Source organism: Erpetoichthys calabaricus, chromosome 3, assembly GCF_900747795.2.
Source record: "Erpetoichthys calabaricus chromosome 3, fErpCal1.3, whole genome shotgun sequence".
Taxonomy (NCBI): Eukaryota; Metazoa; Chordata; class Cladistia; order Polypteriformes; family Polypteridae; genus Erpetoichthys; species Erpetoichthys calabaricus.
Genome location: NC_041396.2, coordinates 112,159,578 through 112,176,158, shown reverse-complemented (window position 1 = coordinate 112,176,158; position 16,581 = coordinate 112,159,578). Strand labels below are relative to the sequence as shown.

The 16,581-nt window shown below is 40.3% G+C and overlaps 1 protein-coding gene across 1 annotated transcript in view; it reads right to left on the bottom strand.

Annotated features, from left to right (window-relative positions):
* LOC114649693 (radial spoke head protein 9 homolog) overlaps positions 1–16,284 on the bottom strand; it is a 32,290-nt gene extending 16,006 nt beyond the window's left edge. The window contains exon 1 of the mRNA XM_028799148.1: positions 16,058–16,284. Within this exon, the coding sequence (XP_028654981.1) occupies positions 16,058–16,284 (227 nt within the window). The remainder of the gene's footprint in view (positions 1–16,057) is intronic.
* Positions 16,285–16,581: the final 297 nt, after the last annotated feature.

Below are 16,581 nucleotides of genomic sequence, written 5' to 3'. Positions count from 1 at the left end.
AATACTGTCTGAAAAGTCACAGCACAATTTCACAAGAAAAGTTGAAATGTTGTAGTGGGAAAATTACTGCTGAGGCTGAAACATAAATCATCTAGACCTGGGGATTCATTTGTAAAGCTTACATATGCACAAAAAAAGGCTCAAATGTGCATACGGAACTACTCTTGCAAACATCTGAATTTATTAAAGAAAACTTGATGCAAAAGCTTGTAAATATTTACAGCCTCTCTGACCCATGTGTTTGTAACATTTCAGAGAAACTGAGAGGTGACAGCACCCATGATTCAGCAGGGAAATGCTTAAGACCAGCTAAATGATGACTCGCATGTATAAGAATTCATATCATTGAGTTTGTTATTATAATGTACATTGACTTCTGAAAGGCACCTTTAGAGCTCATCCAAGGTATGTAATAATGTAACTGGCTGAACATTCAGTGTTTCATGTGGCCTCTACTATTAATTGTAATTGCATGTGCCAGGTGATAGTGGCTACCTGCTTAGACCCTGGCACCTTGCACCTTTTCTGGGCCTCCAGAATGCAGAGGAGAGGAGCTATAATGCCATGCATGATTTTGCACATTCAATTGCTGAGTGCAGCCAGATGTTCTTGAATGCATGTGGTGGGGTCTTGATGCATCTGGAGGGAGTCTCTCTACTAGCCAATAAACATCTGCAGCATCGTGATTGCATATGTATGATGTCCATTAGCACTGAAGCATGTTCACAAATACACATTTACAAGATGTTTGTGAATTATAAAAGTAAATTGCATAGAAATGTGTGTATGCCAAGTTTTATAATTTTTTTAAAAACTATGCATTTTCCTGTTTTTTTGGCACATTCATATTTTCACAATCAAGTCCATGCAAAGTTTTATAAATGAAGACCCAGGTAGCATTTATCCTTGAGTGTTTAAGGGGGTTAGTAAATTCACATACATATACTGTACCCTTGTTTTTATTTTTCAAAAGTCACTGCACACTGGAGAAATTGTGTAGAACTGGAAAATAGAACACATTATCCCATTATATAAAGAGGGTGATCGGACAGTTCCAAGTGACTATAGGCCAGTAAATTAATGGAAGGAATTTTTAAGAAAAAGATTGAGAAGCACAGGAACAGGACTTGACTGAACAATGTTTTACTAACATGTTAGAATTCTAAGAGGAAGGAAGAAAAGGATATAATCAGTGTTGCATATACTATTATTTGTTTAGATTTTTTAGAAATTGTTTGATAAAACTCCACATGAGAGGTTAGGCATCAGTCTCAAGGTGTACTGTGAAGATGGGTGCAGAATTGGCTTAAACACAGAAAGCAGAGGATTATGATAAGAGGAACCTTCTGTGAAATGGGCGATTGTAAGAGTGGTGTCCCTCAGGGGTCAGTGCCGGGACTGTCGTTATTTCTAATACATATTTATGATCTGGGGAGGAATTTAAACAACAAGCAGATAATACTAAACTATGCGGATTGTTATATAATCTAGAATCCATTGTGTCATTACAAAAAGACTTAGGACAGCATACAGGCTTGGGCAGATTTGTGGCAGGTGAAATTTAATATAAGTTAATGCATATAGGTTAGGTTTGAAGGTCTAAAAATTGAGTTTTGCTTATGAAAAGGACTTAGGATTAATTGAGGACTTGTCATTATGTTCAGAGACCATAAGAAGGCTACCAGAATGTTTGGTTATATAGCACAATGTGTGGAGTACAAGTCAAAGGAGGTTATGGTTAAGCTTCATAACACACTAGTGAGGCCTCACCTGGGGCCTAATGTATGAACAGTGCGCACACACTAAAATGTTGCATACGCCTGTTTCCATGCTCACTTCCAGATGTATAAAAATTAAATTTGGTGTAAAACCTTGCACATGTTCACGGCAGATTCGCACCATGCATACACACTTTTCTGCTGTGCCCGTTTTACAAACAGGCAGCACCCAGCGTCAAAGCAGTTCTACGGTTTCTGTGACGTTTCCCTTTCTTTTTAAGATTTGCATCTATGACGCGGGCTGTATCAAATACACCAAAATTAATTGCAAATCATTTACAAATTTAAAGCACTTCATTGTAATCATTCTGTAACAATATAATGGTGTATGGAATGGCCAAACTATACCAAATACCATAGCTGCTTTAGCGTTGTTACTCTTAGTGCACCATATTTTTACCCATTGTATCTGTGTATGGTACTGGTATCACAGCTGCTGATTAGAAGACTTTAGAGCGGTTTGTATTGAGAGCAAAGAGGATTATAAGGATATAGCTTCTAGCCATGGAGGACATTTATAGTACATTTTGCCTCAGGAAAATCACCAGCTTCTGCATGTATTCCACTCAGCCATGCGCACAATCTATTTGACCTTCTCCCATCTAGCAAACGCTTTAGACCCTTTCCTGTACAGACCTTGCAGTTCATAAACAGTTTCATCCTAAGACCTATAAACGCACTCAGATCAGTCCATCAAGTGCTCCTGGCAGAAATGTTTGTACTTATAAGTACAATTACCTCACTTTAAATTTGCACTGCTATAATAATATTTGCACTATATGTACATGTATATTTTACTTATGCTTTCATATTGTATACTTTTCATTTTGTTATTTTTTATCATATTTTTTTATTACAGAAAAATAAGTTTATGGAGGAGTTGCATATTGAATTTCGTTGTACCATGCAATGACAATAAAGGAATTCAATTCAATAGAAGAGAGCACATATTTACAGATGATGATTGGCTTCTAAGTCAATTTAGATTTCCAAGAGCTACCCCCTTCGAGCTGTGTGCTGTTAGAGTACTAGGATGTATACTTATCATTTTTATGATGAAATGCATTGAAGTATGTATATTTTACAGATAAATTAACTTCATTTAAATAATTTATACTGTTAATAATTAACAGTATGGGGGGCATGGGAGGCTGGGTATATTGGGAAAAGGATGTTAAAGATAGAGCTGCCAGGAAAGAGGAAAAGAGGAAGGCCTAAGAGAAGGTTTATGGATGTGGTGAGAGAGGACATGCAGGTGATGGGTGTGACAGAACAAGATGTAGAGGACAGGAAGATATGGAAGAAGATGATCCACTGTGGTAACCCCTAACGGGAGCAGCTGAACGAAGAAGATGGTGCAGCGTTAGCAATGAGCTGGCACCCCGTCCAGGGGATTACTCCTGCCTCACGCTCTATGCTTGCTGGGACTGGCACCACCCTGGATGGATGGACTGATGGAATAATTAAACATGTATAATGAAGAATTTTCAATGTTCATTTAAAGTTTAGAAGAATCTGTGTTCTAAGCTTACAGCTGGTTTTACATTTATTACAGATGTTGTTGTGTGGTGATTTATGTGGAGAAATAAAATGGAAGGACAGCAATTGGGGGTTGGTATGTTTGACAGAGACAGTACTGCTGCAATAAATTATTCCATTATCCCCATCGCTACCGCTGCACCACCGTGCCCCACATGTTTAATACATTCTTTAATGCATTTCGTCATGAAATTGATATCAAGAATACATCTTAGTATTCTAAAATGTTCAGAGAGCTGTAATATCATGAATGTAATGTATTCTGTTTGATGATCACTGCCTGCTCACTCCTGACGGTATAAGAGAAAGCCTGTTTAAGAAGCATATAGCAATGAATGACTGGGATGGGGGAACATATAGAATGTGAGGCATTTAATGTGCTACTTTAGTTTCAATGAGATTTGAGAAACTCTAGTAAATCAAACATCAATTTTAAGATAAAGAGTACAACATTCTACTTTAATAACAAAATAAACTGAGATTAAAGTGGAAATTTCAAGATTAAAGTCCACATTTCGACTTTAATCTCGACATAGACCTTTTTGTACTTCCCTTTTTTTCTTCTTCTCTGTGGCCCTAATATGCTTCTGTATGACACTCAGACACACCTCCTTTTCAAGTCGACTTTGACATCTGACCACTTTTTTTTTTTTTGAGTGCCACTCCATTTTCATTTTGTTGTACTAATTTGTATGTTTTTCTTGCCTCCACTTCACATTCAGTTAAATTCTTCTTTTTTACACATGCTTTTACCATTGTATTTTAGCACTGAATGGAAGGGGCTATGTATATTGTTTTTAATATTCAAATATGCAAAATTCTGGGAGGAGTCAGGCATGTGCATGAGCATTAAATTCACGATTATTAGGATTTATAAGGGGAAGTGCGTGGAACTTTGTTTACGCACAAGCATCAATGCATCAGTTTTATTCATTGGAATTTTTTTGTGTGTACACACGTTTCTCTTTTTGTTTGGGCACCATGTTTAAGTGTGAATTCTATGCACGGCATTCTACATGAGGCCCCTGGCGTGTTCACCAGAGTAGCAGTCCACCCTGCAGCCCTCTGGAGGTGGTTGGGGAACTCCAGACCAATGGGACATTTACCCATTCCTCTACAATTTCTGCCACAAAAATATGTTTAATTTTTGCAAAAAGAAAAAATATTTTGTGTATATTTATGCTTAATGAAACAGTGTGTTGCTTTCCACAAGGAAATCGTCCTATGTTAGCTAGTTGACAACGAAGAGAAAAGAAAATAACAATGGTCACAAGAGACCATTGCAAAACTACCAAAGATAACATCTATGCTTAAAACAACTGTGGAAAAGGAAATTCGCAAAATGCTGACCGTGTCTTAAAAGGAGCAGATTATCATACCGTATGTTAGGTGAATTGAGCATTGCAGCTACTGTATATGTGACAGAAAAGGCTTCTCGTGCTTGTCCAACTTTCCCACCTCTTCCCATTTAAAACAATAGGCTAAACAACCTGACAACTCCAGACCCAGGTAGAAATATCAATATGAATTATTTGAATAGAAATAAGTGCATTGTGGTCTCAAGCTTTCATTATTATATGTTAATGCTACAGTAGCTTTCCTCCAAACTGCAACAAATTGACTCTGATTAAACAGTTGTTTGACTAATTTCTAACTTCAGAGGAGAAGATAACAAGTTTGAAATACAGGAGAACGTATAACATTGTTGTAAACCTCCACATATAACCTTGCATTTGATATTTGAAACAAAAAAGTCGACATTCACACTGCAGCTCAATTCCCATTTTCCCACATTTAGTTATATGTGACAAAATGTTTTTTTTTTTTTAAACAAAAGTACTAGGAGGCTTCGCTCGCCAACTCCCATGTTTGGTTTTCCGGATACACATTTTTCACATTTTTTTTTTTCTTTGAATTGTTGCTATTTTATTAGTTCTTTTATTTCAGAACTTCGGTAAAAATAATATTTGGAATCTTTTGAGTCCCAATATACTAAATCTTTTAAATAAGGTCATTGAGACATGTGTTTAACGTCTTTATACCATAATTCAGGATAGGTTTCTCTGTTTGGAATTTCAGTACAGACAAAATGATCTACATCATCAGCAGGTAATAATTTTTTTTGCAAAGTAACCAATAAATGCATGTGAGGTAAACTCCGTTTTTGAAATTCTCTAACTTAAACTTCAAAGCCTTACAATATTTACATACTTCTGACATATCACCTATGTCCATATATTCGACCTCTATTCACCTTTTCATTATTTCTCCGAGTAATAATTTCTCTTTGTTTGTGCTAATGCGATGTTTACTTTCTTTGTTTTGACACTGTCGTTTTTTTCTGCTTTCATATTCTTTATCTTGCTCTGCATGTGTTTCGTGCCTACGTTGTTTTTGAGTCTTCTGAATTCCATTGTTTTCATTATCTCTAACCTGTTCTGCATGTGTTTGGCCCCCTTGTTTTTTAACCTCTTTATGACGTTTTACTTTGTTTTCTACTCTTTGTCTTTTATTTCTGACCTTGCTTTGTCCTGCTTTTTTTTCAATGACACCTGGTCTGTGGTGATTATTTTCCCTTTTTTCGAGTAATAATTTCTGTTTGTTTGTGCTAATGCAATCTTTACTTTCTTTTTTTTTATACTTTCTAATTTTCCCGCTTTCATATTCTTTAACTTTCTCTGCATGTTTATCGCACCATTTTTTTTTTTTTTGAGCCTTTCGAATTCTACTGGTTTCATAATCTCTAATCTGCTCTGCATGTGTATAGCGCCAATGTTTTTGAACGTCATTATGAAGTTCTACTTTGTCTTTTACTCTTTGTCTTTTAATTCTGAGCCCGATTGGACGTGCTTTTTTTCAATTCCACTTGTTCCGGGCTGATTATTACTTTCCTTATTTTCTGAATTTGCACCTAGATTATTCTTTTTCTTTTTTGCATTTTTTATCTCCAATGCTTTTGAGTCTTTTTCCTCTGCGCTGCTCTTTCTTCTTCGCTTAGTCGTTGACGTCCTTATACGTTTTATATGTGCTGAGAGCTCTGGATCTGTGTGTGCTCAAAGCCTTTCCACGACTGAGTGTTTTGCTGCCCGTGGTCTATATTTGATACTGGTTGTAAGTAGGGTGTGTCTTGCAAGAATGTCATGTTCTACGTCCCCGCAAGACGGTCCTCGGTCAAGGTCTCATGTTTAAGGCCACCGCGAGACGCTCCGTGGCCAATCTTTTTCGTCTCGCGGGTCTTTTAAGTGTCTTCCGTGATCTTCACGTGAAGATCACGTGTCGTCTCCCTAGTCTTTCTCTCCCAAGATTTTTTTTATAATAGAGAGATTAGTAAAAAAAAAAAATAAATAAATAAAAAAAAAAAAAATGGAATATCTTCCCATGGGCTCACCACCTATGGGAGGGGCCAAGGAGGTCTGGTGCAGTGTGAGATGGGTGGTGGCCGAAGGCGGGGACCTTGGCGGTCCGATCCTCGGCTACAGAAGCTGGCTCTTGGGACGTGGAATGTCACCTCTCTGAAGGGGAAGGAACCTGAGCTAGTGCGCGAAGTTGAGAGGTTCCGGCTAGATATAGTCGGACTCACCTCGACGCACAGCTTGGACTCTGGAACCAATCTTCTTGAGAGGGGCTGGACTCTCTACCACTCTGGAGTTGCCCCCGGTGAGAGGCGCCGAGCGGGTGTGGGCATACTTATTGCCCCCCGACTTGGAGCCTGTACATTGGGGTTTACCCCGGTGGACGAGAGGGTAGCCTCCCTTCGCCTTCGGGTGGGGGGACGGGTCCTAACTGTTGTTTGTGCGTATGCACCGAATAGCAGTTCAGAGTACCCACCCTTTTTGGAGTCCCTGGAGGGGGTGCTAGAGGGCATACCTTCTGGGGACTCCCTCGTTCTGCTGGGAGACTTCAATGCTCACGTGGGCAATGACAGTGAGACCTGGAAGAGTGTGATTGGGAGGAATGGCCCCCCCGATCTGAACCCGAGCGGTGTTTTGTTATTGGACTTCTGTGCTCGTCACGGATTGTCCATAACGAACACCATGTTCAAGCATAGGGGTGTTCATATGTGCACTTGGCACCAGGACACGCTAGGCCTCAGTTCGATGATCGACTTTGTGGTCGTGTCGTCGGACTTGCGGCCACATGTCTTGGACACTCGGGTGAAGAGAGGGGCGGAGCTGTCAACTGATCACCACCTGGTGGTGAGTTGGCTTCAATGGTGGGGGAGGATGCCGGTCAGGCGTGGTAGGCCCAAACGTGTTGTGAGGGTCTGCTGGGAACGTCTGGCAGAACCCCCTGTCAGAAGTAGCTTCAACTCCCACCTCCGGCAGAACTTCGACCATGTCCCGAGGGAGGTGGGGGACATTGAGTCCGAATGGGCCATGTTCCGTGCCTCTATTGTTGAGGCAGCTGACCGGAGCTGTGGCCGTAAGGTGGTCGGTGCCTGTCGTGGCGGCAATCCCCAAACCCGTTGGTGGACACCGGCGGTGAAGGATGCCGTCAAGCTGAAGAAGGAGTCCTACAGGACCCTTTTGTCCTGTGGGACCCTGGAGGCAGCTGATAGGTACCGGCAGGCCAAGCGGAATGCGGCTTTGGTGGTTGCTGAGGCAAAAACTCGGGCGTGGGAGGAGTTTGGGGAGGCCATGGAGAACGACTTTCGGACGGCTTCGAGGAGATTCTGGTCCACCATCCGGCGTCTCAGGAAGGGGAAGCAGTGCAGTGTCAACACTGTATATGGTGGGGATGGTGCGCTGCTGACCTCGACTTGGGACGTTGTGGGTCGGTGGGGGGAGTACTTCGAAGGCCTCCTCTATCCCATTAACATGCCTTCCAATGAGGAAGCAGAGCCTGGGGACTCAGAGGTGGGCTCCCCCATCTCTGGGACTGAGGTCACCGAGGTGGTCAAAAAACTCCTTGGTGGCAGGGCCCCGGGGGTGGATGAGATACGCCTGGAGTTCCTCAAGGCTCTGGATGTTGTAGGGCTGTCTTGGTTGACACGCCTCTGCAACATCGCATGGACATCAGGGACAGTGCCTCTGGATTGGCAGACCGGGGTGGTGGTCCCCCTCTTTAAGAAGGGGGATCGGAGGGTGTGTTCCAACTATAGAGGGATCACACTCCTCAGCCTCCCTGGAAAAGTCTATTCAGGGGTCCTGGAGAGGAGGGTCCATCGGATAGTCGAGCCTCGGATTCAGGAGGAACAGTGTGGTTTTCGTCCTGGTTGCGGAACAGTGGACTAGCTCTATACCCTTAGCAGGGTCCTGGAGGGTGCATGGGAGTTTGCCCAACCAGTCTACATGTGTTTTGTGGACTTGGAAAAGGCATTTGACCGTGTCCCTCGGGGAATCCTGTGGGGGGTACTCCGAGAGTATGGGGTACCGGCCCCCCTGATAAGGGCTGTTCGGTCCCTGTACGATCGGTGCCAGAGCTTGGTCCGCATTGCCGGCAGTAAGTCGAACCCGTTTCCAGTGAGAGTTGGACTCCGCCAGGGCTGCCTTTTGTCACCGATTCTGTTCATAACTTTTATGGACAGAATTTCTAAGCGCAGCCAGGGTGTTGAGGGGGTCCAGTTTGGTGGGCTCAGGATTGGGTCACTGCTTTTTGCAGATGATGTTGTCCTGTTTGCTTCACCAGGCCGTGATCTTCAGCTCTCTCTGGATCGGTTCGCAGCCGAGTGTGAAGTGGCTGGGATGAGAATCAGCACCTCCAAATCCGAGACCATGGTCCTCAGCCGGAAAAGGGTGGAGTGCCCTCTCAGGGTTGGTAGCGAGATCCTGCCCCAAGTGGAGGAGTTCAAGTATCTCGGGGTCTTATTCACGACTGAGGGAAGAATGGAGCGTGAGATCGACAGGCGGATCGGTGCGGCATCCGCAGTAATGCGGGCGCTGCATCGCTCTGTCGTGGTAAAAAAGGAGCTGAGCCGCAAGGCGAAGCTCTCAATTTACCAGTCGATCTATGTTCCTACCCTCACCTATGGTCATGAGCTATGGGTAGTGACCGAAAGAACGAGATCGCGAATACAAGAGGCTGAAATGAGTTTCCTCCGCAGGGTGTCTGGGCTTTCCCTTAAAGATAGGGTGAGAAGCTCAGTCATCCAGGAGGGACTCAGAGTAGAGCCGCTGCTCCTCCGCATCGAGAGGAGTCAGATGAGGTGGCTCGGGCATCTGATCAGGATGCCTCCTGGACACCTCCCTGGTGAGGTGTTCCGGGCATGTCCAACCGGGAGGAGGCCCCGGGGAAGACCCAGGACACGCTGGAGGGACTATGTCTCTCGACTGGCCTGGGAACGCCTTGGGATTCTCCCGGAAGAGCTAGAAGAAGTGGCCGGGGAGAGGGAAGTCTGGGCATCTCTGCTCAAGCTGCTGCCCCCGCGACCCGACCTCGGATAAGCGGGAGACAATGGATGGATGGATGGAAAATGGAATATATTTACAATACACTCTTAATGACATCCAAACTGTCCTCCTCACTCTCACCAGTCCTGTTTACTGTCCTTTGGGCCCCTTCTTTCTGTGTACAAAACACCAGCAGAGATGAATGTGCTCAATGCTGAATACTCTTCCTTGCCATTTTGAGCAAACACATTTGCAACCAGCATCTTTTAGTCTGTATTTGTCTGACAAAATTGTTTAATTTATTTATTGCATGTGGAGCACATTTGGGATAGACATTTTTGGATAAGCTGCAAAATTTTGCTGAGCAGTCAAAAAAAAAACATACAAGACAAAAATTGGGCTAGTGAAATTCAGGATAGTCACATAGATAGATAGATAGATAGATAGATAGATAGATAGATAGATAGATAGATAGATAGATAGATAGATAGATAGATAGATAGATAGATAGATAGATAGATAGATAGATAGATAGATAGATAGATAGATAGATAGATAGATAGATAGATAGATAGATAGATAGATAGATAGATAGATAGATAGATAGATAGATAGATAGATAGATAGATAGATAGATAGATAGATAGATAGATAGATACTTTATTAATCCCAATGGGAAATTCACATAATCCAGCAGCAGCATACTAATAAAAACAATATTAAAGAGTGATAAAAATGCAGGTATAACAGGCAGTAACTTTATATAATGTTAATGTTTACCCCCCCCAGGTATTTATAGGTCTGCACCCTCTGTACACAGTCACCTCTGAGGATCACGGGGTCCATGAGGGGCCTGGTCCTCCTAAAATCCACCACCAGCTCCTTGGTTTTGCTGATGTTCAGTTATAGGTGGGTTGTGTTGCACCATTTAACAAAGTCCTTATACCTTATACACGGTTATATACCATGTAAACAAAAGCTTAAAAGACTTACACTCCTTCAGAGAAGAGCACTTGTTAAATGTGTGAAAGCACTAAATGTGGGAGCGTTAAATCAGGGTTCTATTGTTTATTTTTTAGGGTGGGACCCCCCACCTCCAATATTGCAGGGGCTCTCAAAGTAGTACTGATATGCCACTAGAAGTGCTTTGTGCAGCTTTGATTTCTGTAGACATGATGTGCTAGAAAACATCAAGAGAAGAGCAACTAGGCCGATTCTAGGAGTGTAGCTTATGAGCGATGAGCAAAGATTAAAAGAGCTGAGCCTTGTCAGTTTAAGCAAAAGAAGAAAAAGAGGTGATATGATTGAAGTGTGTAAAGGTATAAAGGGAGATAGTACAGTAGATCAGGATTGTTACTTTAAAATAGAGATGCTCTAGTCAGGTTTTTTAAGTCCAGTACCAATCACCGATTTCATGTTACTTGATTGGCCGATCCATTTAAAAAATGTTTTATGGTAATCTCCTGCATAATCAGACAAATAGTAGTTTTATTTCCTATATTAAAGTGTATTTTATAGAACATTGGTGTTCACTATTCATTTTTTTTATTAACAAAATAAAATTCTGTAGGCTTATTTATTGTTCAGTGACCATCAAATACTAAAATAAAATTTCCTTAAAGTTCATCATTTTAACTAATAAAATGTGTACAAAAATATTTATCCATAATACATATGGCATAAAAGGAAATGCATCTCATAATTACAAGCTGTCATATTGTTTATTTTTTTTCTGTAATGTACCTTACTGAAACAAGGCTCAATTAAAAACAGTAGTTTTCACCATGTTTCTGACAACAACAAAATTTCTACATAATATAGATTTTTTTCACACAATTAATTGCTGCTTAAATGTAAGTATACATGCATTTATATGATTTAATCTTTTTAAATCATTAATTGCACTACAGCTTTTTGCTGTTAAAATATACATTTATTATATTTATACAGGTTTGGTTTTTTTTCTTCAGTGTATCAACTAGATAAATTATAAAATATGGATTTCCAATTTAATTGTGTAGTGCTTGTTTCTTACCAAAACGTATGCAGTATGACACATAGCAACAACTTACAGCATAAACACAGTACAAATCTTTAAAAAAAATTGTTTTCCAAGCAGCAATTTCAAATTCGTTTTTATCTTTTCTTGTTCCAATTAAAACTGTAAGCTTCTGCATTTTAAACAAGCTCGGTGTCCAAACTCAAGCAGTGTCCATTTTAAATTAAAGGACAAAATATAGGTCTGAATTTCTTACAATAGTTTTTCTTGCAGTTTGCTTAGTTGCACAGGATGACTTCTCTGATTTGCTTTTCCAGTTTATTATTCCACTTTCTTTAATGTAAAGGCTAATATAACACTCTCCTCTCATTCAGTGATAAAACAAACTTCAACTCACTGCTCTTTCTGCAAAAAAAAAAAAAGACGTACGCTGGCTCATCTTCTGTAATACCTTGTGTAAAGGAGCACTACAACTAAATTACTGTAAAGCTTAGAAAAGCATGGGCTGAAAATATCGATTTTTGTGATCAGCCTTTTTACTGATCACCGATCAAGTCTTCCATCCCTCCATTTTCCAACCCGCTGAATCCGAACACAGGGTCACGGGGGTCTGCTGGAGCCAATCCCAGCCAACACAGGGTACAAGGCAGGAACCAATCCTGGGCAGGGTGCCAACCCACCGCAGCGATCAAATCTTTTTTTATGAAAATCAGCCAATTTAGATCATCGGCCGATTGATTGGAGCATCCATACTTTACAACTAGCTGACGCCTGCAGTAGCATACGGCAGTGTAAGAATAGGAACGGAAAACGTCGAGAAAGGAATTCAGAAATCAAGAAGAAATAAATACTTCTTGAAAGACACAGTGTGCATGTAGAATTTCCAGCCAAGCAGGATTACATGTGAAAGTAATAAATAAATCAGGCTTTCCGAATTTACGTACTATGGCCATGGCATCGTGATAGTTTTGTTGTATGTATCTTGGACTTCCTGGAAATGTGGATGGTAATATGATCGTTTTGCCTACACGTACGTTGTTATTTTCAGCGTTTGCTTGCAGTGCGTCTGATCACACGCAGATCTTGTTGATGTAATCTGAGATAGTTGAGACACCCGCCCTCTGTTTTAACATACACATCTACGACGTACTGTTCGTACAGATGCTGTTGGATTGGACTGAGCGATTTCATGCATGTGTTTGTATGATTTAGTGAAGGGGTTGATGGTTCTGAGCATGGAATCTAGCTGGAGAAGTACATTTTCGCTGTAGGCAGAGTTTGCTTTATTTTGTAAGCGTACTTCGTAGCTTGTTTTGTGTCAAAAACATACAACTGTCCATATCCTGGAGAGGAAGAAGTGTTAGCATATAGTGGAGAAATTTGGTGATTAATTTGCCCGTGTATTTTAAAACAGTATGGTCCGTGGCCAGGAGGTTGAGTTATCTGTGCACCCATGGAAGCAAACGCTAGAGAAGAGTTGTATTCTCGAATGTGTTCACAATAATTTTTAGCTTCTGATATTTGCTGTGTAAGAAGCTGTTGTAAAGACACAGGTGGCTCCTGTAAAGGTGGTAAAGCTACTTTACTGTTGTGGCAGCACCTCGAGTACTTGTTGGATGTATTATACTCAGCAGGCCAGTATAGTGCATGACAGTGTTTGCACTGCTGGTCTGGAGTCCCAATGCAGCATGGGGAGGGGTTTGAAAGAGGACGAATAGGAATCGAGAAATGTTGTGTCGGCTGCGTGTGGGTGGGACTGGTTTTGAAGTGGAAGCAGGACGAACCAGAAGAGAAATATATATAAGAGATGATCTCAACAAGAACACCGGGACACAGTTGCAAACTTGTGAAGTGTAAATTTTGCACAGATGTTGGGAAGGTTTTCTTTACACAGAAAACTATAGACACATTGAACAAGCTACCGAGTAGGGTAACGGGCAGTAGGGCTTTAGGGACATTTTGCAACTTGACTTAGTGTTATTTTAGAGGAATTAAATAAAAATGGGGTTGATGAGTTTTGTTGGGCTGAATGTCGTGTTCTTGTCAAAATTTTTCTAATGTTCTGAAAAGTTATCTTGTGCACATTACTCCTGATCTATGCTATTTATCCAAACTGAATGAAAGAGAAGTTGTTTGAGATGCATTTGGAATTGAACATTTTAATGTCTGCCTAGCATTTGGTCTCAATAAACATTATCCCTAATTTAATAAAAAATATTAAACGATGTTTATACTCTGAAAAGAGTGCCCATCTTTGGTGCAGTTGGCAGCCATTAACTGTGATTTACTCTGGAGCTGGTAACATTTTGTTTCAGCAGAATTACTCATTGGTCCGCAAACCAAATACATTCATTCTTGCATATTCTTTAAATCTCAGTAGACTTGTTTTTTTTTTTTTTTTTTTTTTTTTTTACAGAACCAGCACTGCAGTGGCTATTGTCTTTGTCTTTAATGATACATGTTGCAGCGTGACATGGCCTCATGTCTGCTACTCCATCTCCTTCAGCATTTTCCAACACTCTTCCACCCTGAACACATCTTTTCTTGCTGCTCCAATGGCTCACACTTTCCATTTCACCCTCCACTGCTAAACATGCATACAAACTACAGACAAAATGACATATTGAAATCTGTAATATAGAATTTGGAGACCTATAGCAGTTCCGTTTGAAAGCAAAAATGAATTCCCAATGAGTGTAACTCCAGCACCTTCTTGTATGCAGCATTCATGGTTATTCTAACCAAAGTGGATAACAAGCCAAAGGGAATGTTGTCAGGATTTCAGCCTGTGTGACTGTACATTCTTATTAGTGGCTGTGCCTTCGACAAGGCTTTATTTACTTACAATGCAGGTTTTCAGAGCAAGAAGACATACAGTATAAGTAAATTAAAAAACACACATATACATATCCCTATGAAGCTGCAGAGGACACAGCCAACAGCGTAAGATCCTAATGCTGGACCTTGGGGTGAATGCAAACAAGTGGACACTGCAAGCAAAGTCTTCATATTATCTCAGAATACCTGTTCACATAACATCTGGCTAACTCACCAAGTGAGTGTCTTATATCTCATCTTTTGTGTCGATACATAGACATTTATCCTGTAATCCTCTTGCTTATTAATGATATTATAAATCTACTCATATATATATATATATATATATATATATATATATATATATATATATATAAATATAAAATCCTAAGCCTAAAAGAGCAATGCTTTTATGTCACTTTTTTGCCACTCTTTAAATTCGGGCTTATTTTAAAACCTTCATATATATGTTTGGTATCATTCTTTTCAGAATTTATCAGACTTTAATGTGATGTTATTAGATTTTGAGATTCTTATTCCATTTTTAAATTATAAACTACAAAATATCTGTGAGACGAGACTTTGTGCCAAGAGATTTAACCACGTCCGGGGCCCTGAAATAAAACACAAAGAGTAGGACAGCTGCTGTACAGGCTTTTAAATGTTCGAAGCGCCACATGAGATGCAGAATGTAGCACAGCAGCAGCAGCAATCCAGCAGCTCATCGAGCAAAGAGGAGGTTAAAAAAACTATTTTTTTCCTATTGTATCACCATTTTAAAGGGGGTTTCGGAGGAGCGACCACATCTCCTTGGGGTGCTTTCAGCCCCCCTCTTCACAACGCAAGCAGCAGACTGACCGCAACTGGGGGTTGGGCGCCAAAGGCTTGCCCCCATAGTGGTATTATGTTTCCTAAGCAAATGAGGTTCAGTTACATTTAAATGAGTCTAATGTACACCAAGAAATGTATAGAAAAGAACAAAGTTGGAGACTTAACTATAGATTGTATTAATTATTGGTGTTGCTAAATGCAAAGTGAGTACTAAATTGATTTTGAATGTAAATCCATCCACCTATTGCTCCTAAATACAGTACACCATATTCTAGTCCCAATTTTCCAATGATGTTTCATCCACTGCCATTTTTTATACACCTGCCAACGCACTTGGCTCTTCACTAACAAAAACCACTTATTCACAAAATTAAAAGTATCTGACCTCTATAAGTTACCATATTTAATGCAACAATTTCCCCTAGACATCCATTTATGAATTTCAAGTAAACTGTGTAGTGCTATTGTTATCCCAGCATAGTTTTGAAATGCAACTTCCTCTGCAGCAAATAAATAAATGAGCTGAAAATAGACACTCTGGATGAGGGGAGTTTGTATTTGGTAAATGTCGGTATCATCATGGTGTCACACAATACTCTAAGAAATAGGATTAAAGCTTCCAGAATTCCAATTTCTCTAAGCTTCCTTGGTGTTGAAAGACACAGCTATGTATCAAGGCAACCTAATTCTTATTTTTACTTAGAATGCTTTGTTCAGGATGTTTAACATATATACTTACAATATATCAAAATGTTTTTCCATACCTGTATAAAAAAGCCTTGCTTCTCAGTTCATCACTTCCAAGCCCTTTCACTATAAAATAATCTGTTTTAGTTCCTAATATTCTGCCCCAAAATAAAACCCGGTTAAATTTATAATCTCTCTTCAAAATCACCATTGATTTCTGCAGGGCAGCTTTTTGTTCTGGACTAAGAATAATTCCACTGAATGAAGAAAGGTCTAAGGACAAATGGATGATGTTTGAATCCATTGCTCTTCTGTGTACTGAGCACTTCCTGGGCACTGCAGCAGTCTTCTCATCTACACAGAACAAAAGAGGTTGAAGAACAGATTAGAATTTGAATGGAATGACCTACAAACAGACACACTCCTTACTTGTAAATTTGTGACTTTGCTGAACCAATGCATAGTACTACTTGCAAATAAACACAATCATTCAGGATATAAATGGTCTTAATGAACTTCACTGAATACTGTTTTTACAGTACTGCTATTTTGTTCAGATCTCATTCTTGTGTTTTGGTGAAGAAGTAACATTAAGGCTACA